General features: G+C 35.6%; 1 protein-coding gene across 1 annotated transcript; it reads right to left on the bottom strand.

The window, feature by feature from the left end:
* Window positions 1–5,109: 5,109 nt before the first annotated feature.
* On the bottom strand, window positions 5,110–24,909 carry LOC122023613 (polyribonucleotide nucleotidyltransferase 2, mitochondrial-like). The gene is made up of 16 exons (XM_042581822.1): window positions 24,402–24,909; window positions 23,718–23,873; window positions 23,475–23,645; window positions 23,149–23,274; window positions 22,914–23,075; window positions 22,622–22,741; window positions 12,182–12,319; window positions 11,903–12,065; window positions 10,446–10,571; window positions 10,143–10,273; window positions 9,684–9,903; window positions 9,496–9,579; window positions 8,566–8,645; window positions 8,032–8,175; window positions 5,712–6,350; window positions 5,110–5,426 (listed from the first exon to the last, which is right to left on the bottom strand). The coding sequence occupies exons 1-16, from the start codon at window positions 24,762–24,764 to the stop codon at window positions 5,325–5,327; spliced, it is 2,925 nt and encodes a 974-aa protein (XP_042437756.1). The 5' UTR covers window positions 24,765–24,909; the 3' UTR covers window positions 5,110–5,324.
* Window positions 24,910–25,384: the final 475 nt, after the last annotated feature.

Genomic DNA, 25,384 nt, shown 5'->3' with positions numbered 1-25,384 from the left:
AAAAAATCCTAGTGAGTGAAGCTAGGTGGTAAAAAGTCCTAGTAAGTAAAGCTAGACAGTGAGGAAGTCTTGGTGAGTGAAGTCAGACAGTCAAAATACAGGTAGGTTAAAGGATTGACCGGACATCTATTGAGTAGAAGTTCAAGTGGGTCATAAAGGACCGGACACTTGGCACGAGAAGATAAAGTCTAAATAGGTCAAAGAATTGATCGGACACTTGATGACAAAGTCCCAGCGGGTTAAAGTTCACAAGATGTTGGGCAAGGAAACCTTAGACTTGGTTAGGCAAGTCAAGGTTGTCAATCGGTTGGGAAATCGATTGAACCAGAGTTGATCGATTGAGGAAGTGTAGCGAGCATAAGCAATCCAATCAATCAGATCGATTGGGGTTATGCGAATCGATCATTTGATCGATTGGAGGCTTTTCTCGTGAGAGCACAGAATGTGGCTAGATTGATTGGTTGATCAATTAAGTCACTCCAATCAATCACGATTGGGGTTGGTTTCTTGCGATGACGCGAAAAAGAGACTGAATCAATTGGGAAGGAGCCTAATCGATTTCAAAGTTTTTCGCTAGAGAACAAAGACACTCTGGATTGATTAGTTGATCGATTAAGTCTCCTTAATCGATTAGGATACGACTATTGCACAGGTTGACGGCTGGATTTACTCGGATCTCACGTGGTAATCGATTGGGGGTAAGGTCAATCGATTGGAAGCCCTAGATCACGAAGTATAAAGGTGTCACGGTGATTCAAACGTGTAACACTTCTCACAACAACACACACGATTCTTCCCCGACATTCTCCGCTATTGTTCACCGAACCTTGAGCTGGGAAGACAAGTGTTGTTGTACTTTCCAGCTGGTCAAGAGGCATCTTCAAACTACAAGAGATCTAACAAGAGAGGTTTTTTATTTATTTTGTGTATCTACTTCTTGTTTGTATTGTGCTCTTGTGTAAGCTTATACGAGGTTTCTCTACCTCTAAATTATTTTTGAGAATGAGTGTTTTTGATGGTGGAGAGTGTGCCCGACGTGGATCCTTGGATTAGTCTCCTCATCTTGAGGTGAATATCAAGTAAATCATTGTTTTAGCATAGGTGAAGTTTTCGTTGCAAATTATCTTCGACGAAGCGAGACGAGTTATTCAACCCTCCCCTCTAGGTCCGGGTGTCCCAACAAAAATAACTACTCTCTCCAAACATTCAAATATAATATTTGAATTTATTTGGGTTGGATTGGGTCAATCCTCATGGGTGACCCATTTAGTTATTATCTATTTTTTACATTAAATTTATGATGAGGATTGACCCGACCTAACCCAAATAAATTCAAATATTATATTTGAATATTTGGAGGGAGTGATTATTTTTTTCTTATAACCTCTTCCTCTTTTCTCTTCCCCACTTTCCTTTTATATATATATATATATATATATATATATATAGGAAAGTGGGGAAGAGAAAAGAAGAAGAGGTTCTCATCGTGACTTCATTCTAATTCTACAAACCACTATATCACAATTAGTAAGCACCTAGATGGTGAGAATTAATCTTTTTTCCATTCATGACCAGTATCGAACCACTGAGGTATTAATATCGCTAGAAGGTTAGTAAATCAACTACAATTGATCCTAAATCGAATGACGTTTTTATTCGATTTTCGAGTTAATTTTTCGTCAAAACTGTTCTGTAATTTGTGTAAGTATGGACAGATTTCACTCATGATTCTCCCTATTATAGATCAGGTCTCATGAGTATATTCGTTCATGGCTATGAACACTCTTGGTTCTGTGAGAAATGTCAAAAATTGTGTCTTCTTCTTTTCAAAGTGACCTCACTTTTTCTCACATAGATGATCTCTCAATAATATTTCACATTACTCTACTACAATCATTAAAAGCAAGAATTCTTACCCTTCATCAAGTCAATGATTCATCGGGTCATTCCCGATAGTAATTGTCTTTCAGTGTAGTAATATTGTCCCTTTAAACCTAATTTTTTAGATCTCCACACTATATGAATTTTGTTGATAGACTTTGCCACTTATTACTTCGTAAATTATTAATTATTCAATAATAGAGAGTAATCAACTTTGGTTATAAAACTGACATAGTAAATTAGAATTTTAGACTTCATATGTAAAAAAAACTGAACTTCATTTTTATTTTTATATGGCATTTTATTTCATAATAATTTTTAATGACATTTTAATTCATAAGATTTATTAGATGAAGAAATAGTCCCAAAATAAAATTTATAAGTTTTAAATATTGAAGTAATAAGTTGAACGGGAGCTCGGTCAGCCGCCCATAACCGGCAGCCTCCGACCGCCTGCCCCATCCAAATTACAACCTAGATGGGAATGTGAACTCAGGGAGGGAACGCAGTCAATTACGGTCGGATTCCAGTCGAAATCCGACCACAATTGCAGAGCAGACCAGAGAGGACCAAAAAAAAACAGACTAGAGGATTTGCTCTCCCCCTGAAGCCGATGGAGATAACCGTGGAGGGGCTCAGAGCCGCCTACGACGAGTTCATCGTAGTTGCTACCTCCGTGTTGGAGGTGAAGGACTAGTCCTCCAACCAGAAAACCCCAGCTACCGACGCCGCCCTCGTGGCCTTCAAATAGCGATGGGAGCTATTCTGCATCGCCTATGACCAGGTAGAGAAGTTCGTTGAGTCGATGAAGTAGCGGATCGGCTCCGAGTGCCTCGTAGACTAGGTCACAGGAGCCGCTCCTTCCAAGCCTGGGAGCCTCAACGTCGCCCTTGGGATCCTGTCAATTAGCGTCGTCCGACTCGAGTAGATGAGCAAGGCTATCTGATGGCTCATTATTGAGCTCAGGCATGGATCGAGCGCATACTAATTTGGTGCTCTTGTGGGTTTTTCTTTGCTTTAACTGTTCTTAGAAAACCAAAGTCTAACATCTCTGACAAGTATTTGGTCATTAGAGTCTTCTGTAATTAAGTTATCCAGTCTTCAAACTTGTGATTTATTATGTTAGAAGAACAGGAGACAACTTGTGGTTTATCTAACCTAGTAGCAAAAAATGAACTTGGGCATCTATTTGCTTATTTGAAAGTAGGATTACTTCACCTAAGAAGGGTCAATAACTTGGGGAGCAAATTATTAAGGTTCTTGAGTTTTGTAGAAGTTGTACTGTGTCTGCCCCAAGGAGAAAGAAGCTCACCTAAAAAGGGTTGTACCATGAGATAAGCAAGGAGGGGAACATGCATGTATTGGTGCAATTTGTACCAGTCTAACTCAGATTTTGATAAATGATAAATAAATTAAGTTAGGTATTATCATAATCTAACCATGTTACCGAGTGTGCAGAGTTAACTAACTTGACAGGTTAAGAGGACCTAACACCAGGCAAGAAGTCCAGTTGGGATGTTTGATTCTCGAGTGGCGAAGTCCGGATGTGTGATTCCGACAGGAGATCGGAATGTTCAATTCTCAAGTGGAGAAGTTTGGATGTGTGATTCCGGCAGGAGATCGGGATGTGCGATTCCCGAATGGTGAAGTCCGGATGTGCGATTCCGGCAGGAAGATTTGATGGGTCAGATTGACGTTAAGAAAGTAACTTAACACACGGTAAGTAAAGGTAAATCATGATAGAAGAGTGACTAAGTGAGGGCGCGTTCTAGTTCAGGGAATAGTAGGCGTCGGTCCAATTTAGGTCCATTTTATAAACATAAATTGAGACCCTAACTAAATCATGGTCTGGAAGATAAGGTCTAAGTCATAAATTAATCTTATTATTATTGTACTAATTTTGCTTTGCAGGTTAGATTATTGTCGTGTTGAACTAACCTAACTTGCAGGGTAAAAGGAGCAAAAAGGTCTCGGGTAAACAGTATCTGAGACGCCTTCAAGCATTGAAAGGCGCCTTCGTACTGTTCATGGAATGCACATTCGATGCTATGGAAGGCGCCTTCCAAGGATAAAATTCAGATTTCGTCGCAGATAACAAGAAAGGATTTGGCCTATGGAATGTGCCTTTAAGACTATGGAAGACGTCTTCCACACCCTTTAAATGGGTGTTTCAACCAAGCCTTCTTCAACAACTTCTATATAAGCTTCTACGCGTCCGATCGGCCTTCCGACTGCTCCGACTTCCTGCTGCTGCCCTACTACGACTCTACTACAATTGATTGTCGCCGAGAAGTCGTCCAAACACCGAGCTCGAGCCGACCATCTACAAAAGTTTTTGGTAACACAAATTTAAGTTTTGTATTTAATTTATGCAAGTGGAAAGTGTAGCTTATTAGACTCTTCTGATTCTTGTGTATTCGATCTCTACTTCCGGTGGTTCCGAAAGAAGTTTTTAGTAGATTAATGTCGATAGATCCACGGGGCCTGGGTCTTAGAGTAGGAGTCACCGAAAACTCCGAACTAAATAAAAACTAATTACGTACTTATGTCTTTTTCTATTTTCATGTTTAATTTTCTGCTACACTTATTTTGATTTTAAAAGAAAAAAGATTTTAAAAATAATGTGATTCATTCTTCCCCCTGCATCTCGATCCAATAGTATACTCTAAATAACTAAATACTTGCCTTCTAATATGTTGTTAGACAGTTTTTGACTTTTGTCTCTGTTGGAATTAAAATATTTTTAGCTATTTCTGTTATTGTAGATTCATCTAAGACATCTAAGTTTACTGGTTAAATAACAATTAATGAGTGGGTTTTGTCAGTGTTGGTGCCAAATGAAATCCTTTTTAGCATTTTCCTTCTGTTGTATATCATATTGACATTATGATCTTTTAATAGATGATTTTTTGGAGTTCATTGATTATATCTGAACCTTAAAACAGGATTCTGTTGTTAATAAATGTTTGTTATTCCTTTACACTTGCAGAATAAAAACTGCTGGAATCCGATGTCCAACTCCATTGCTCTTAAGGCTTCATGTTCTTGTCATGGAATTCATAGGTGCTTGCTCTTTCTTGTATAAGTTCCAGTTATGGACAGGAATCCCCTGTAATATACTATTTGCTTCTTCTAGTTTTCTATTTTCGTTTATTCATCTTAGAAACCATTTTTAACTGCTTTTTGCAATGGTAGCAGATTTTGTACATTTTTTTTCTTGATTGAATATTTGAAGACAACATGATTCAGTTATGATTTCATTTTATCCTGTGATTCCTGGTGGATATTGCAAAGAATTCATGGCTGTATTAGCTTTATACATTCATCTTTATATACGGTAATTAAATAGGAATGTATTAGCCTTGTTCCCTTGTTCCCTTTGGTAATCTTATCCCTTGAAGACTTGTGATAGTGAACATGAAAGGCTTCAATAGCAATATCACTCAATTCTCCAAAAGTGCAAAGACTGGAATTCCCTTGATAGAAAAGCTTGAACATCTCACCTGAAGCTCTTTGCCTAACTCGAAATCCCTTTTACCATTCACCTGAGACCAAAAAAAAATGTGTTTCAGTAATCTCTAATAGCATAAACAGCACATCTCTGATAGCATATAGCAAAATGTTGTAATAGCATTATTAGAACCACCAAACATTGGTGCAAACATCTTAAAGTAACCTTTGCCATCGTCCATCATTTTAAGCAGTTTACCTGAAGTTGACTATTTTGAAAGAAAGTGTGAAAGCCAATCACAAATCGAACATCACAAGCAGTACAAATATCTCTGGACAATTGATGTACCAAGAAGATTTGCAATAGAGAAAGAGAGTACCTCAAATTTGTACATTCCCCGAATTCCACTACTTAGTTCGAGTACTAAACCATGTGCACGGATCTGACAAATCTTTGCTATCAGTTTTTCACCAATCTTCAGTGAACCTGCTTGTACGCTGGGTTTAGGTTTCTCACCTCCTGTGTGGGAAACACTTCCTTGTATGGTACCAGCCTTACCTTTGGTTCCATTGGAAACATTTTTCTCTTTCTTGCTTTGTCTGTTCTGCAAATTTGACTTCCCAGCATCTTGAGATGAATCATAAGGCCTAGGAGATCTGCTAAGCCTTCGAAGAGTGGTTTGGGTAACTCGACCCGCAGCAAATTCCTGAGCTTCACATTCTGCAACACTCCGTATTACTACTGCTGGAGATGAATCTGTGATGGATTGAATCTCATTACTTTCACCTTGTACAACGTCTGTTGACTCGAGATTTTCTGTGCAGGTGGCTACATTCTCTGATGGTGAGGCCCAAACATTCACTGATTGTTTTGCTGATATAGGATCATGGTTATCCACAGAGCCTTTCTTTGGGCTCGTAGCCTTCAAAGATAGTCTCATGTTTCCCCTTAAATCCTGTCCGATGCACATTACTGACAACTCTTGTCCAACAGATAAAACATCAGAAACTTTTGATACCTGACAAAGAAAACATCAACCAGTTGATTGAATCTAATAAAATATGGAACTAACAATCATCAAGGAATGAACCAATATAATGGGGAAAATGATCTAATAGAACAAATGATCTCCATAATAAGTTCAAAATTTTTTCCTTTCTAACCGGAGCCAATTGCTTCAGTCTGTAGCTCATAAATTGCCAGACAATATCACACAATGAAGCTACAGCAAGAATTGCGAATTGAGCAATAACAGAATTCTTAGTTACTATATACTATAAAATCATCAGCAAAAAATATATGACAAGTATGAAATTCTTTTTACAAGTGTTGGATTCACACCCTTAGCGCCTCTTAGCTTCTAGTATCATTTTTCCAATTAGGCTAATGAGCCTTGACAAATAAAAAAATTTCACAGCTATGCTAATGCAAGTAACAAGTTAGAACAGTCCATGCTGAAAGATGTGAGACAAAAATTATCACTTAATGACCATGAGTACAGCATTTTTCTAGTTTGAGAAGTTGAGTTCAAAATTAAGGAAAAAACACACACAAGAAAGGGGCGTTGGGTGTATACATGTACAGTACGACAAGAGGAAAAATATGCTCAACAAACATCCAAAAGTAGTTCATGCAATCCTACTGTTGGAATATTGTACGAAAATCAAAGTCCAATGGAGAACCAACACCAAATACCGGCTAAGCTCAGTTAACAAATACAACTAATACAAGATCAGAAAATCCAAATTGAGATGGAGATTAATGTAATGGAGGTTGATAAAACCTCTGAGTATCCCATCCAGATCAAGATATACAAATTACTTAGGGATCATTTTTCTTCATGTTTGGGTCACAAGTAGGGCTTCATGTTTTTTTTTTAAAAAAAAAAGGTGAACTAGTCAGAATTTGTTCAAACATCTCAAATTTTAGAACTTTGACTTGGACCCAATTAATATAACCACAAACATGAGCAATTAAACCTGGTTAAATCTTAAATTTTATCCATAAATCAACAGTCTTATCTAACTTAGTAGCTTCCATTGAGACTTTGACACCAAAATGGACCCTAGTAATTGTTTCCTAATTAAAAAGATTATAGGCTTTGCTTGCCCTGAATCTACATCATATTGAGATTTAAATTTTAAAAAAAAAAAATAGTAAAGTTTTGGTTCAAGCAAATTACTGGCCAATGCTAAATCTGACCTGAGTTATAAACTCCTAGCCTATGGGGAAAAAACATTATCCTGGGAATCAACATTTCTATGATTTTGGCACATGACATAGGTTAGAATAAATCCAAGGGCATATAGCAAATCTCATGGTGAATCAAATCTCATGGTCTAGAAAGGGTCAATGCAATGCAGGCCTATCCCTGAACAGTAAAATGATTTTTTTACTTGCCACTGTACCAAGGCCTGCCCTCACAAAATTAAAATATCATTCTTGTTGCTGTGCAAGAAATTTAACCCGTCAAAAGAATACAGACATGCACCATGGCATTGCCAAATGCATAGGCTGTTTTAAACAATCACAGCTGCCATAGAGACATGCTGATCAACAATTAAAGGCACGAAACCATGTACTAAAAAACTGGTGTGGTGCATTCATGTGGTACAAACATAGTGACACACTCATCTCGTACAAATGTCTTTCATAACAAAATGATAAGGAAATGCAAAAAACAGAATGGCAAGACTTACTGGTTCATGTGTCAACTCAGAAATGTGAAGAAGACCCTGTTGACCTCCATTGAACTCAATAAAAGCACCATATTCTTTAATTGAAGAAACAACACCTTTGTACGTGCCACCAACTTCAATTTCACGTCCTATAAGAAAAGTGATCTGCAACAATATATCAGTTTGCAGTCAAGTGGAACTTTGCAAGTGCAATGGTTTCAGAAACATTTAATATCATGTTGGCTACATTTGAGAATAAATAACAACAGCAATTAGACACTTTTGGATAATAAAAAAAAAATCAATGAAAGCAGGAAATGCAACTGAAAATAAAACTGACTGTCTAAATAATGACAATTCACAAACCTGTCAAATGAATAATGTGCCTCCAAATTTATGTTCTAATAAGAAGTTCGTATACTATGATTGAAAGGGTAACAATTGAGAAGTAGAATGGGCAAAAGAAATAGGAGAGTACTTTACAAAGATAAGTCTGAATGGTGCATCAAGTCCGAATCATATACTATCATTTCCAAGCAGGTTTCAAGACAATACCTTTTCTTGAGCTTTTTCCATAATAGATCCAGTTTTTGCTACAATAGTGACAGTCCCATCACTCACAGAAACACGTGCACCTTGAAAGAGTAAAGTAAAGATTAGTCTATGAAAAACCATGCCCACATATTAACCAAACTCTAGGCATAATTCTGATTTGCAGTGCCAATTAGCACATGTTAACTGAAGTCATTCGCCTAAACTTAACAAGCATGAATAAAAAGATTTCAATAAACATAACTTTTAAAGAGAAGAACATAAAGGAAGGATGCACTGAGTGGACTATCACCATTTATCAATAGGATTTGTGCACAAGGCATTCACTATGTAACTACTACAAGAGCACCTACCAGCATGCATCAGGCCTGATTGATACTAACACGGGATACAGTATTACTAACTATAGCATATAAACATTTTCTATATTTATGTAGTATAATACAGCATGCAAACACTAATTATAGCACAAATGAAACAATGCCTTATGTGAAAATCTTATTAATTATACAAGGATCAAGTTTCATGAATAATTGCTCTAAAGTGCCTGAAAGAGAATTAGAAGCGCCAACAGTTATTAGCATATTGAAGAACAATAACTGATAACACAGCAAAAGTTGCTGTTTCTTGCTTCGCTGAGAATATTCAAGCCAAAGACTTTTCCACAGAGATGTGAAGAATGGTCTTCATGCATCAATAGAATATGTTGAATCAAAATGAATTTAGAGCATTGCTACAGATCTTCAACTTTAAGAACTACCCAGACAAGAACAGATTGAGTTAATTGATTCTTTTCTCAGCTGTGTAAATGTCTATTAAATAATTATAATGGATTAAGATTTTCTCCTCCAATGTGGGATAATGTTCAGCCAAAACACCAAATTTACAACTGGAAAACACAGGAAACCAAAGGCATTAGTTTTGATTTGGCACCTGTTTCTTGTTCAATCCGCTTTCTTTGAAAATTCAAAAAACCAATAGATCGCCGAAGAGATTCAGGATTAAGTTTGAAGGTGGCTGCAGAGAGGTAGGTTGTTAGAAAATAAAAACAAGTTTTTCCTTTAAAAAAAAAGCTAGTAACAAACAAATCAATTATAAAGGAAAAAAGAAGAGTGAAAAACCTAATCTAGGTGTGCTTCCATCGCCCATTGTACGAGGTGCACTTATTTTCTCTTCCATGCGATTAAGAATTTGAATCCGGCCCTTTCTTGCAGGTTCTAAACTCTCACAAATAATGTCTAGAGGTATTCCAGCAGGTTTTATATCTAGTTGGATTGCAGTAATCCCTTTCCTAGTTCCTGAAATTTTGAAGTCCATGTCCCCAAGGTGATCTTCAAGACCCTGTAAACAGAAGAATCAAGTATAACAACAAGCATGTTGAGGAACAAAGCTATGCGAAGGAATGGAAGTATGTCTTCTATTGGTAAGGGAAGGGATAGAGAGAAAGATTAAAGAGATAAGTAAGATATGAAAAAGGTCAAACAAAATCTATCTATGACCAGTTCGACCATTGTAACATATTGGTGGTACAGTCTTGTATATAGAAACATACACGTTTGACAAAGGCAATATGCACTTACCAATATGTCTGTCAGTATACGATAATCAGTAATGTTTCCAGTGGATGGATCCACATCACTAATAAGACCCACTGAAACTCCAGCGACATGTTCCCTTACTGGAATACCAGCATCCATCAAAGCCATACTCCCTACAGAGAATATATAAAGATGCACCAGAATTTTAGCAAGTAAAAAACATGCTAAATGCAAAAATAGCATTTTATGTACAACTGAAACATTAAATATATTTAAGCAAACAAAAAAATCTGTAATTGAAAGATCAATAGAAAGATGAGTGCACAATTGACAAAGTGATGGTACCTCCACATACTGTGGCCATTGATGTTGAACCGTCAGAAGCCATAACTTCTGAATTCACACGAACAGTATATGGAAAATCACCCTCTGGAGGTAGCACAGCAAGCAAAGCTTTCTCAGCAAGAGTTCCTGTTAAAGGAAAACGTGCCATACTAACCAGCCCGAAAAGGAAAATAATTTTAAAAACTTGAGAAATTCCATTATATAATCTGCCAAATATATAAAACACTCTTAAGGTGAGTAAATGCATCCAAGCAAATTCTTAATAAGATATTATTCCATTCCATGTGATCTGGTATATACTGCTTTGAATATGAAAGTGATAAAATATAAGCAGAGGTGCAGATAAGATTCTTTCGAGTCTCATCTATTTGCACATGATCTTGAATGTTATGAGTACCATTACTGACCTAATAATACAACATAAAGAAAAAAGAAAAGTCCAACCATTACTCTGACCCAATAATATAACGCAAGCAAAAAAAAAAATACAATTTCTACAACTTGTGGCTCACCTATATAATAATTTGAAGTTGAAGTTAAAAAAAAAAAGTAGCGGATATACCAAAAAAGGACCAGGAAAAGAGGAAGAGGGATAAACAATCTTATATGATGATCTATAGGAATATTATGTCAGATCAGCCATTAAAGTTCAAACATGTCCCTTTTATGCAATGCAATATTGTCACATCATTTGAGCTTGGTCACAGTGTTCCCAGAATTCGAGAGTGATGATACACAGCAGTAAGTTGAAAGCAATTAAGTTTAATAAATTAAAGCGAGATATCCCTCTAGTTTTAGCTAGTAATTCTAGTTCACTTACCATTAAATTCTCTTTAAATATGTTCATATAATCATAACAATATTTTTTTTTTCTATCCCTTGTTGGGGCTAAAACTGAATTTCCAAAAGACAACATCATAATCCATCTTTTTAGACAGCTCATTGGATTCACTGCATTATTCTCATCTCGACTCTAGTGGTTCCACTGAGTTCTTTGTTCTTGTTTCTTCGACATGATCTGCACTTCATCAGACGGAACAGTTTCTTATAATTCCAAATGCATAACACAAACATTCCCAACTTCCGTCAAAATTAGTGCACCCAACCCCAAAGAGCAAAGGCTAACTAGGCACATTCTCGAGTACAATTCATTGTGTATGTTAAAGGCCACATCACATCATACCAAGAATATAACGAAAAGTAATGTCTATATAGGGCAGCCCGGTGCACAATGCTCCCACCAATACACGTCCCAAGGAAGTGACAAACCACATTAGATCTATTGTATGTAGTCTTACCCTACATCGCATTTCCGCAACTTGAATATGTGACCACAAAGTCACACGGCAGCAACTTTACCATTGCGCCAAGACTCCCTTTCATGAAAAGTAATGTCTATGAGAAAAGGAAAAAAAAAACAATACAACTTCCAAAAACAAGGTGACAAGATGAAATACCATGTCCAACTTCCCGCCTATTCAGTCCACCTCGTTTAGCAACTTCATTGATAGAGAATGGGGGAAAGGTGTAATGAAGCATGAAGCGCTTTGTTGGTGGCCCAACTATTGAGTCTAATCGCTGTGCGTCTCCAGGAGCCCCAAGTGTAACAGTGCACAAGACCTATGATCACAAAGTTGGCCATTTTGTTCGATGGAACCACTAATCTATAGCAACTTAGGATGATGAACAAATAAATATTCATATAAAAGAACAGAATTCAGAGTAAAACTTCTTACTTGAGTATCTCCACGAGAGAAGAGTGAAGATCCATGTAGCATATGGTATATTCCAGATTCACAATACAAGGGTCTAACTTCATCAAGTTTTCTGCCATCTACTCGAAGTCCTTTATCGATAATCCTTCGACGAATGATCTATTCATGTGGCAAATTAATACAAAGGAACAATTTTTTCCATATAAGGATTTTCTCAAAGAATCCAAACATGATAAAAAAAAAAGACAGAATTTCCATTATTTTTCCCCAAGTAAAGTCGAACACAAGTGTATTAAAATTATAAATCATGACAATTTTGTGTGCTTTCCTTAAAACAAGGCAGATGAAAATGAAAGACAAGTAATTTCTTAACTGCAATCATGACAGTAAAATCAGTTGCTTTATGTGGAAGAAAACATTAAACTTCCTTAGAGATAAAAAGATAAATCAATTGTTATGTGGCTGAATGGGACTATTTTCTAGTTTAATGACATATAGAATTTTTTTACTGAACGAATCCAAATAGTTGAGACAAACACAATTGTACAGCTAGATGATGTTGATAATTTACTAAAAAAATTCCGCTTGAAATGTACAAAGGAGGAATAGAATCTTACAAGGCTAAATATTTATGATACTCTACTAAAACACTTCTCTCAAGATGGAAAATATATATTAACACACTTTAGCTTGTTCCATAGCTCAATTTGATGAGGAACTTCTTGAAAACCTAGTCAAACTATCGAAAAGTTAATCTTTAGCAGAGATGTGAGGAGTCAATCTTCTCTGAGAGAATTGCATCATAAATGAAATGGACATAACTTCAATATGAGGCCCCTAAAAAGTTTAATTCAAACTCTCTCTTCCATTACAGTCTTCACACACATAATATCCCAGATACAATGAACAACAATCTTTGCCTTTTAGTTTTCCAAATGACTACATTTCCACAACTGGGAAATCTTAATGATAGCCTTGAATAGAGCTCAATGAAGGGATTGAATTCAAGTAGCTAACCCCAATAGTTGGAACAAACATGGCTTGTTGATGATGACTAGCTATTTGGGCTGCCTAACAATTGTAGATTTATAGTCGCTAGTTGAAACAGCATATCCACATCAATATATGTATCAAAATGTAGGTTTCATGATCTTTTACACAATAACCTTCCTCCACAAACTTCATCAATACAGTGGAGTCAAACAAACTTCTCAGTGATTGTTCAGGGCTCTACATAAACTAAAAATACTCTAACCGCAAAATATGCCTCAGTGAAGTAAATGAAGCTGACAACTACAGCTCAATATTGAGAACAAGGAATATATCAAATCTAATGGAGTATTGACTGGCGGATATTGTACGATTGATCTTCCTGAAAAAGGAGATCAAATCCAGATACAACAAAATAATACTATTATTACTTTACTTACTTCCCTTCATTATCGGCTTATTGTACTTGAAACAAAACTCTTACAAGTAGAAACATATTTAACCAGTTCACTAGGAACTAGTGAAGTTAAAGAAGCTTTTGCAAAACTTACTAAAGATTTAAGTAACTTATCCTTAGGAAAAGCAATTAGTAAAACTCCTCCTATTCTTCTAAATTTTTAACATATAAAACCAATGAGTCTGACAAAAACTGAACCTTTTTTTGGTACTTCTAGATCTGTCAGATCTATGGAAGCTAATACTTCTTCTTCATGGTTAGATACTATAACCAGAAGAAATAGCACTTCTACGTTAGGTCCACTTCGGTTAGAAGAAGTTATAGATGTAGATAAAGATTTAACAATCTTTTCCAATGAACAATTAAACGCTTTAAATCCTAAGAAACTTTATAGCCAAGGAATTTTAAATTTCTCTACTTCTGTGTATAGACACCATAGACAAGAAGCTCTTCATCTTCCAGATGGAGGTGAAGTTAAACTTGGTCTAATGACAGAAGAGGCAGCAAAAAGTCTCTATTTGCGTAGACATAATTATATACATCTTGGTCTTATTGTATTTGGCCTACGAGGTTTAATTCGAGCCAAATTAGGAGGAAAAGTGTTATTAGTCTTACATGATACTCATTTCTCTGATACAGAGAAAGCAATCATAGGATTAATTGAAGTAGATATGAATGCTAATTTAGGCATTACTTATTTATGTCCTAATTTTAATATGACTATTCGTTCAATGTAAGGGACTGCAAGTTTCATTTTTCTACGAGAAACTATTAATCCATGTTTGTCAAATAGATTAAAAATCATATGTAAGTGTGCATAATGTTCTTCTTTGGTTTTAGAGAACACTAAAACATCATCTATATAAACACAAGTAAAGTTTGTCACTGGTCTAAAAATATCATCTATTTTTCTTTGAAAGATTTGAGGAGCTACTTTCAGACCGAAAGGCATAACTAGCCAAAATGTCCTTCTGGACAAGAAAAAGCGGTCCAGGGAATTAAGTCAGGATGCATCTTAACTTGCCAAAATCCTGATTTCATGTCAAATTTAGAATACCATTTTGATTTTTGTATTTTATTAATTAGTTGTTCTTTATCAGGTATTTTATATCCATCTTCATGACAGTTGTCATTAAGTCTTTTATAATTAAATACCATTCTAGACTGTCCTCGTTTTTGTTCAGCTCCTTTATTTACAATAAAAGCAGAACTTCTATGTCTTGAATCTGATCGTTGTATGGCTTTTAAGGTCGGGAGTTGAGTAATATGCATTTTACATTCTTCTGTTTCCCAGTTGGAGTATTTTAGGTCTTGTGCTTTAATAGTTAAATCTGGATTAATAATATTAAGTTTACAATAGACTTTATCTTTTTCCCAGTATTTAGTAGAATTTTCTCCTATAATTTCAAGTTTTTCTAATCTAGAATAACATCATCTAACGAAGATTGTTTGCTTAATATGGTATATAAATAAGAAGGTTTGAGACAGTCTTGATAGTAAGTTTCGGGCTCAGAATCATCTGTGTCTGATGCATCAGGGCTCCAAGAGCCAAGTATATCTAGTTTTTCGGTAAGGAAAGAGTTACTTTAGGTAGTTTTGGTGTACATGGGCAAGGGGAAGAAGAGGAGGTAGGATTGCAAGATTCGGCTGGAGGGGTACTGGGGCCACCAAGCATCCCAGCGCTCACCTCAGAAGGATAAGCAGACAGAATAGGAGAGATAATGGGTGTAGACAGAAAAACAGCATAATCTTTTGTAAGTAAGAGAGCACGATCAGGGAGACTAAGAAATTAAGGCCAAGAATGAGAGGAATAGATTTATGAGGCATAGGTCGTATCCATAATTGGGATAAAGTCAAGGGAGGACTAAATATTCCACAATTTGTAAAGAAACATAGATGAACATTTTTAACAAATTTATGACAACTTAATTGTTGACCGTCAAATTGGGTACTAAGTAGAGGTGTATTAGTGGTTTTAATCAAAGAAGGAGGAAGAAAAGAAAGTAGCAGAACTTCATCAATAGTGGAGGTAGTAGCACCACTATTTAAGAAAGCATGAAGAGTAAGTTCATGACTTTGAATATTCAAGGTGCATTGTACTCGTATATCTAGGGTAAGACCACTATTACAAATACTGGGAGTTTGGATAAACACAAATTCAGAATTAAAGAACTTGTCCTCATGACTAGCAATTAAAACAAGGATCTGATCATATTCCTTGTTTTGCCTGTCCCTATTATCCATCATTAGTACAAAGGGCCACATGTAAATTATGCCATAAACAATGCTGTAATTTATGTCTTAATACTCTTTTTCAGATTAACATCCCACCCTCACAACATGTCAAAAAGAGTACCCGAAATACATTATTAGAATCTCGGGTTTCTATCTTAGAAACTCGTCTTAATCTTTTAGAAACTGAATTAGCACTTTTAAAAGAAGGGCAATATCCTCCTGAGGAACCTAGCCCATCCTCTTATCTTCAAGATCCTTATCTAGATAGAGGCAAAAGCCCTCTCATTGAAGAATCCCCACCTAATCCTGACAAGGAAAATGAACTGTGCCGCATTTTGTAGGCCAGTAAATGTTTCTCCTGCAAGTACATATTCTGTCGAGTCTTGATATGGATCCCATAGCCAAGAACTGCCTTAAAGAGAAGCCCTCCAATGTTTTAGCTGTTCAGATAAGGGTTTAGGCGAGAGCCATTCTTTATCTGGATGAGAGGGATATTCTTCAAATGGTGATAAGTGGATATTTAAACCTTGAACATCAAGTTTGATTAAGTGTCTTGCTGGTTCTGTTTGAGTAGGCAGCCATTCTGGTGGCGAGCTATCAAAAGTAGTTAGGACAAATGTTTCTCTTTCTTCAAGTAGATGTTGAATAAGTCTTCCAAGTACTTGTGGTAGTTATAAAGTCTAATTCTTGTATCCATACTTGATGTAGAAGTCCATAAGTCATTAATGAGTCAGGTGTAATAAGTCGTCCACGATAATTTCTTCTTTGAAATTTCTCAAGTTGTATGTTGGCTTGTCTTAATTGAATATAATAACTGACATCTACAGCCTAAGTCAATAGGCTGAATACATTGTGGAAACTGATTTGTACAAGGAAGTTTATCAGAATATTCTTCAGTATAAGTAATTACTATTCCCGGAGTAGGATTTGATGAAACCAGTTTAGAGCATCTGCTAGTTCTAAGAAAGTTTTATAAGAGGAAGTATCCCCTAAAGTTCTTAAGTACAAAGTAATATCTTCTGGAAGTGCCTTTAGAGAGAAGAGATTATCTCTTTTCTTTTGTCCTTGAAGTATTTCAAGAGATTGGTAATTAAGTGGCTTAAGTGGGACTGAAAGTAGATCAGTATCTTGCTGTTGATCAGAAGAAGTAGCTGCCATCAAATAAGTTTTATCTTCTTGAAGTTTACTGGGACTCTGTAAGTGAAGTGCTGGGCTTATGGTAAAATTGGGGCCCAATTTATCTCTTAATAAGTCGTAGGCTTCATTAATTGAATAAAAGCCTTTGTAAGTTGATTTATCTTCTTCTGTAAGTAAACTTTTTACTTCTTCCCAAGTAGAATACAGACCAGCATACGGACCTGAGAAAATGGCATAACAAGAGAACTTCTTTCCAAGTGGTTTTTGTATAGTAGTTGTAAAGTAATTGAAGAGAGCATTTATAATGGCTATCTTTTGGCTGGCTATGCCTGGTGCCGTAGGAATATTCCAAATGTTATCAATCAAACATTGTTGAATGTTATCAAGTTGTGATCTAAATGGAAAGTCAAAAGTATCTCCTTTTCTTGAGTATTGTGGGAGTTCCTGATTACCAAACTTCATAGTCTTTTGATACCCATAAGTACGTACCCTCTTTTGAAAATCCATAGCTGGAAAAAGTAGGAATTAAGTAAGTAATCGAGACAAAGTATCTACAAGAGAGTTATTACTCCCTTTAATGTGTTCCCAATGAACTTTAAGTCTTTTATTTAAAATGGCATCTGTAAACTTAAACCATCTTTTAGAACCGAGTACTTTTCTGACTTCTTTTGTTTGCTGGCTATATTTTACTATAACCTCACAGTCAGTTCTGATAGTAATTTCAGTTTTATTACAAATAAATAGGAAGAAAGCTTCTAAACAATATATAACTGCTAGTAATTCAAAGTCTAAAGAAGTAAGTCTTCCTTTTTCTTTATATTTTCCAGAAGCGTATCTACATAATTGCTCAGAATTTTTAGGGTCATATTTGGAGCGTTGGCTATATAAGACTTCTCCCCATCCAGTTTCACATCCATCAGTTTCAATTATTAAGTAATCAGTATCTAATGGTAATGTTAATTGTGGTAAATGTTGAACCATAACTTTGATTTGCTTACTAAGTCTATGTCTTGTTGATTAAAATATCGTTGTCCTGTTTGAGAGGTTTTATTATATAAGGGACCACTAATTTTTCCAATATCTTTTAAATATGGTCTAGCAAAATTAAGTAATCCTAAAAATGATCTAAGAGTCTTAATATCTTTCATTTTATCTGGAAAATTTAAGATTTTGCTAGTAATATGGGCTTGAAGTGTAATTTTTCCTTGTCCAATAAGGCTTCCTAAAAATTCAATGTAAGGGACTGCAAGTTTCATTTTTCTACGAGAAACTATTAATCCATGTTTTTCAATAGATTAAAAATCATATGTAAGTGTGCATAATGTTCTTCTTTGGTTTTAGAGAACATTAAAACATCATCTATATAAACACAAGTAAAGTTTGTCACTGGTCTAAAAATATCATCCATTTTTCTTTGAAAGATTTGAGAAGCTACTTTCAGACCGAAAGACATAACTAACCATTTAAAATGTCCTTTTGGACAGCGAATTGAGTCATGATGCATCTTAATCTGCCTAATATCCAACCCAGTATTAGCATCTCTAGCTGTTAAAAGTCTATGAATCGCATAGCAGAAATTAAGTATATTATTGCCTTGAGAAGCAATCCGAGTTATTTCTTGGAGAAAATGAGTTTTAAAATCTTCCCATGCTGCTCTGGCAACATCTCCTAAGTAATTTCTCCTACTTTAATCATAACTTCTCCTGATTCTATATCTATTTCATGTTTTGCTTGGTAGTCTCGTTTAACCGAAACTATCCATTGTTCTAAGTAGGTATCATATAGTTGTGGGTCATATTCTGTAATATTCAACAATACAGCATCTTTTCCAAAGAAAGTCATTTCTAGAGGTCGTCTTTTTCCAGTTGTTCTTACTAAAGGATTATTATTAGTATAAGGAACTATCCTAGTTCTTTGTGGATAACCTTGACCATAATCCATGATTTTCATGGTACTTTCTGGTAGCCTTACTTCATATGGTTTGGAAGTAGCTGAGGATTCAACAGGATTCATAAACTGAGTTAGTTCTAGTTTCCAAGTTTGTATAAGACTTAAATGTTTTTGCTGCAAATTTTTCAATATTTGTAATTGGTTTTCTAAGTGTGTTTTTAAGAGTAATGGTCGATTCATTAAGTTTAAATGAGGTATTGATTCTTCTTCTGTTTCTATTTCAGGTACCATTGATGTGGGTTGATATCCAGAAAATCTCACAGAAAGTTGATTATTACTATCTTTATACATTAGTGATGTAGTAGGTTTTAAAGTAGCATCATGGTTTTGTAAATTGATATTCCATTCTAAACCAGCTAAAGTTTCAGAAGTGTGCTCTCTTGGTTTTAAAAAGTGTATGCCTTTAGTTGTTAAGACTTCTATCATATCTGTAACAGAGATTTTAAAGTGATTATGCATATGATTCATAGTTTTTTCTAGAAAAATAATATCAAGTTGTAAATTGTCACCTTGAAATTGTCCGTATCCTTTGGCTTGAATATGAATTTGGATATGTTTAACAAAATCACGAATAGTCATATTAAAATTAGGACATAAATAAGTAATGCCTAAATTAGCATTCATATCTACTTCAATTAATCCTATGATTGCTTTCTCTGTATCAGAGAAACGAGTATCATGTAAGACTAATAACACTTTTCCTCCTAATTTGACTCGAATTAAACCTCGTAGGCCAAATACAATAAGACCAAGATGTATATAATTATGTCTACGCAAATAGAGACTTTTTGCTGCCTCTTCTATCATTAGACCAAGTTTAATTTCACCTCCATCTGGAAGATGAAGAGCTTCTTGTCTATGGTGTCTATACACAGAAGTAGAGAAATTTAAAATTCCTTGGCTATAAAGTTTCTTAGGATTTAAAGCGTTTAATTGTTCATTGAAAAAGATTGTTAAATCTTTATCTACATCTATAACTTCTTCTAACCGAAGTGGACCTAACGTAGAAGTGTTATTTCTTCTGGTTATAGTATCTAACCATGAAGAAGAAGTATTAGCTTCCATAGATCTGACAGATCTAGAAGTACCAGAAAAAGGCTCAGTTTTTGTCAGACTCATTGCCTTTATATGTTAAAATTTAGAAGTAATAGGAGGAATTTTACTAATTGCTTTTCCTAAGGATAAGTTACTTAAATTTTTAGTAAGTTTTGCAAAAGCTTCTTTAACTTCACTAGTTCCTAGGCACACTTCTAAGCAGTGCAGTTTTCCTTGTAAGTATTTTGTAACAAAACTTTGTTCATAATAATATTTGTGTTAATTAGTTCATGGTTGAGTAGTTCTTCCTTCCTAAACCTTATGGTGTTTTGTTTTGTTGTTCTAAAAACAATAGTCCTTAGTCCTTCTTAGAGGCTTTCCTCTATAACTAGCTAAGAGAGAAGACAGAACAAGGGTTCTTAGTTCTGTAATACCTGTGCTGGCTAAGTAAGGCAAAATAGCTTGTATGCTGCAGCAAGACCTGAATAGCCGGGGTAAGAAACCAAGGCTCATACAAAGATTCTAGAGGCTCTCTATTAGGTGAGGCTCACTGGTGAGTTCTTAGACAACAAAACAACTACCTAAGGTTTAGATCTCTCAATCCAACAAATCAAACTCCTCTATTAGATTTCTACCAGAATTTTAAAAAAAAAAAAATTGAAGCTTTTCACAGTGGTATTGCTCAGAATTTTTAGGGTCATATTTGGAGCGTTTGCTATATAAGACTCCTCCCCATCCAGTTTCACATCCGTCAGTTTCAATTATTAAGTAATCAGTATCGAATGGTAATGTTAATTGTGGTAACTGTTGAACCATAACTTTGATTTGTCTTACTAAGTCTATGTCTTGTTGATTAAAATATCGTTGTCCTGTTTGAGAGGTTTTATTATATAAGGGACCACTAATTTTTCCAATATCTTTTAAATATGGTCTAGCATAATTAAGTAATCCTAAAAATGATCTAAGAGTCTTAATATCTTCCATTTTATCTGGAAAATTTAAGATTTTGCTAGTAATATGGGCTTGAAGTGTAATTTTTCCTTGTCCAATAAGGCTTCCTAAAAATTCAATGTAAGGGACTGCAAGTTTCATTTTTCTACGAGAAACTATTAATCCATGTTTGTCAAATAGATTAAAAATCATATGTAAGTGTGCATAATGTTCTTCTTTGGTTTTAGAGAACACTAAAACATCATCTATATAAACACAAGTAAAGTTTGTCACTGGTCTAAAAATATCATTCATTTTTTTTTAAAAGATTTGAGGAGCTACTTTCAGACCGAAAGGCATAACTAGCCATTCAAAATGTCCTTCTGGACAAGAACTTTAGGGGATACTTCCTCTTATAAAACTTTCTTAGAGCTAGCAGATGCTTTAAACTGGTTTCATCAAAATCCCACTCCGGGAATAGTAATTACTGTTAATTAGTTCATGGCTAAGTAGTTCTTCCTTTCTAAACATTATGGTGTTTTGTTTTGTTGTTCTAAAAACAATAGTCCTTAGTCCTTCTTAGAGGCTTTCCTCTATAACTAGCTAAGAGAGAAGACGGAACAAGAGTTCTTGGTTATGTAATACCTGTGCTGGCTAAGTAAGGCAAAATAGCTTGTATGCTGCAGTAAGACCTGAATAGCCGGGGTAAGAAACCAAGGCTCATACAAAGATTCTAGAGACTTTCTACTAGGTGAGGCTCACTGGTGAGTTCTTAGACAACAAAACAACTACCTAAGGTTTAGATCTCTCAATCCAACAAATCAAACTCCTCTATTAGATTTCTACCAGAATTTAAAAAAAAAATAAAAAAAATGAAGCTTTTCACAGTGGTATCAGAGCTAGACGTTCTCTGGTTCCTTTATGTGTACCACAACAACTTTTATTACAATCTAAAGACTTAATAGTAAGCAATAAAACTCAAATAAACGAAAAATTAGATAAAATAAGTCACCTACTAGAAGAACTTAAATATAAATGAACAAATTAAAATATGAAAATACACATTATGACGATGCTATAGACTATGTGGGTGGGGGACCACGTGACCGACAATGGCTGACAAATACACAATTGTACTTAATACCTATCCTGAGACAATATCATCGGAGAGGAACCAGTGGCAGAGCTGGAAAGTTATGAAGTAGAGATGGTGAATGAAGCATGCTAAGACAAGGGAAAAGATTGGTATAGCATTAAGCTCTGAAAAATTGGTACCTCTCCTCATTCATCCTCTAATAACCTTCTTAAGATGCATGAGGGGAAGAAGGTTAGTGTGACAAACTAACATAGAATAACAACCCTTGTTGTGGGGGGATGCAACAACCCTTGTTGTGGGGGTGGCATCCCTCCCGTGTCAAAGCTGAGTAATGAACCAATTGATTGTATATCACATTAAGTTGTCCAAATTATCACTTATATCGAAGTATCAAATAAAATATCATGAGCCAACGATTACAGGGGTAAATTATCAAGCTATTTGTTAAGGTCAAAGAAACATGTACTATTCTTCATGATCTTAGTTAATCTAAGTCGGCAAACCATCCTCCATTTAAACATTTAAGAATTAATGACCGGAAATTTGTTCAAATGGATGCAACATTGAACATTTCAACTTTCATAAGATATGTACTAAAAAATGGAAGGGAAATCTTGGGCAAAATCACTACCTGTTTCCTAACCATGTCAACGGCTTTTGGAAGAACTTTTAAGCTATCCTCATCACAATCTTCTTCGAGTTTTGCTTTAACAGTTTGAGTGATCAGGTCTAATGCTTCCCCACGTTCAAACTGACAGCATATGACCATAAAATTTTCAGTCATTTCGAAACATATTCAAAAGATAAAGAATCTGTAGCAGAAGTTAACAGAACAAAATGCATTTCTATTCTTTGAGGCCTATTCTAAGGTAGACAGCAATATTTTTGATGATCGAACAAAAAAACATATTTCATCATTGTACCTTTCCATATGATGAGTCTGTAAATACAGCTTCAATAGGTGCTTCTGCTATACTCCTTATTTTCTCCAATGCACTATCAGAAATCATTGAGAGCTTATATTCTCTCTTTTTCTTTCCTGCTTTTTCAGCCAATCTAATTTGAGGATCTATGTATTTGATAGCCTGAGCTCCAGAATGCAGTGTATTAGGACTTGTCTTGATGTTCAAGAAATCTAAGAAAATGAAATATTACTACCTCTGGATGTGCAAGTTTTAATCCAGCTTGAAGGTCGTTTTCTGTGATCTCTCGTGCTTGAACATCAATCATTAGAGTACGATCCTTGGTACATGCATACACCAAATTGAGATCGCTGAGGCTTAGCTGCATATTATGGATAAATTAGTTCATTCTCAAAATCAGATTTCAACATAATTATAACAAAGGAAATACAATGACTGTAACAATACAATAGCCGATAGCAATATCCATACATAGAAACAATAAAGAAGGAAAATACCACAAGTTTATGTAAAACCTACAACCAACTAAGGTGAAATTCAATTAAAAAACCAAGATATTACCTCATCCATAGTTGGATTAAAAATAAATTTCCCATCAATCCTCCCCACACGAATAACCCCAATTGGGCCATTCCAAGGGATATCAGATAACATAATAGCAGCAGATGTGGCATTAGCTGCCATGACATCCGGATCTTGCTTCCCATCCGAAGAAAGGACATTCGCCATGACCTGTAAGCCACGAGTAAACAGAAATGTTCGGATTGAGATATAAGAGCAAAGCACTTTCTTTAGCAAGCTAACCTGAACTTCATGGTAAAAGCCGTGAGGAAATAGTGGACGAATAGGACGATCTATAAGACGCCCGCATAAAAGTTCCCGCTCCTTGGGGGCTCCCTCTCTCCGCATAAATGTTGTAGGGATGACACCTTGAGCATATTGTTTTTCTTGATAGTCAACCTTAGAACAAGAAAACTCACACATAATTGACGTAAAAGCATACTTACAAAAGAAATAGTTTAGCAGAGGAGAAACAAAGGTGAACAAGTATTGAATACTTGTGAGATGAACTAGAGGTTATGTAGAGTTTAAACAACATTTAGAATACAGTTATGACTGAAAGGATATGTGAAGCAAAATATAGTAGCGGGTAGAAAACACTTTGTATCTCATTAACCATGTCAATTGTCAAAGCCAATATCTCCATGCCAAACACACATATCAAGCTTTTAAAATCAAGGGAAATAATCTTAGCCAATAGGCTCTTATCCAGCTATGAATAAACAGTTAGAGATGAACGATCAACTTCCATCCACACCTTGAATAAGGAGGGTATGAATTATGCAATTCTTCTCGAAAGAGAGGGCGAAAATAATCCAAAATTCAACTTCTAAGCGTGCAATGGAATTATTAACGGCATGACAAGGTCTAGCCAAAATCCCAATCGGAAGCAACCAATTTTTGCCCAAATACACAGCGAACGCATACCGTGAGGGGCAAAAAGTCACGAGCTCCATCACCTCTGGCTGACGCGACCGTGGAGAGAACATTAGTATCGTCCATAGCGATGACCACAGCTCCGTTCGCAAACCTCGCGATCTTGCCGGTCTCGATGGAGACGGTGCGGGATCCAACCTCGAACTCCTCCCTGAAAATCTCGAGAACCTTCCGGCCAGGCGAAGGTCCCGCCGCCGGCTCCGAAGCAGGGGAAGCGCAATCCAAAGTCACGGCGTTGCAGAGGGAGCGGAATTCAGTGCGAGAGCGGCGCCGAGGACGGACGCCAGCAGACAACGTGGCTGCCAAGAGAGGAATAGACTTCGGCCTCCGGAGAAATGCTGCCATCGCCGCCATGGCGGCTGCCAGAGCCAAGCGAGAAGTGTGAGCGAGCAATGAGAAGAGGAGCGAGCGAAGGTTTTGAGCGAACTAGGGTTTAAGCGGGATCGAGACGAGCGAACGGCCAGAAGACGGCGGTCAAACAGCTGGCTTGCCTCTCGGGTCCGCCCGCACACCACACGTACCGAATTAAATAATTAATTTAAAATTGTATTTAATTTTAGAGGGGTGTATTCAAATTTTTAATAATTTGAATGATTTTTTTTATATATATTTTAAAAGTCATTTAATCTAAATTTTTATAAACTTTATAGAAATCTAATAATATTCAAATTAAATTTTTATAAAGTTTTAAAAAGTATGGTATTTCAATTTGACTTTTAAAAACTCTATAAAAATCTTTTCATATCCAAATTTTCAATATATTTTCATGGATTATTTTAAAAATCCTTGGATATAAATTTTAACCAATAATAGCTCTCCAAAATACTGATATAATTTTACAAATAAAATAAAAAATCTTCTCTTCATCCTTAGATTTGTATAGACTTCAAATCGCTTTAATTTTTTATAAATAAATCATTTCTCTTCCCGCTCCTCGATTTTGATTATTTCTTTGATCTTAAAGGCCTTGTCAT

The sequence above is a fragment of the Zingiber officinale genome, chromosome 9B, assembly GCF_018446385.1.
Source record: "Zingiber officinale cultivar Zhangliang chromosome 9B, Zo_v1.1, whole genome shotgun sequence".
Classification (NCBI taxonomy): Eukaryota; Viridiplantae; Streptophyta; class Magnoliopsida; order Zingiberales; family Zingiberaceae; genus Zingiber; species Zingiber officinale.
Note: the sequence above shows the minus strand (reverse complement) of the source record. Positions and strands in the feature narration are given on the sequence as shown.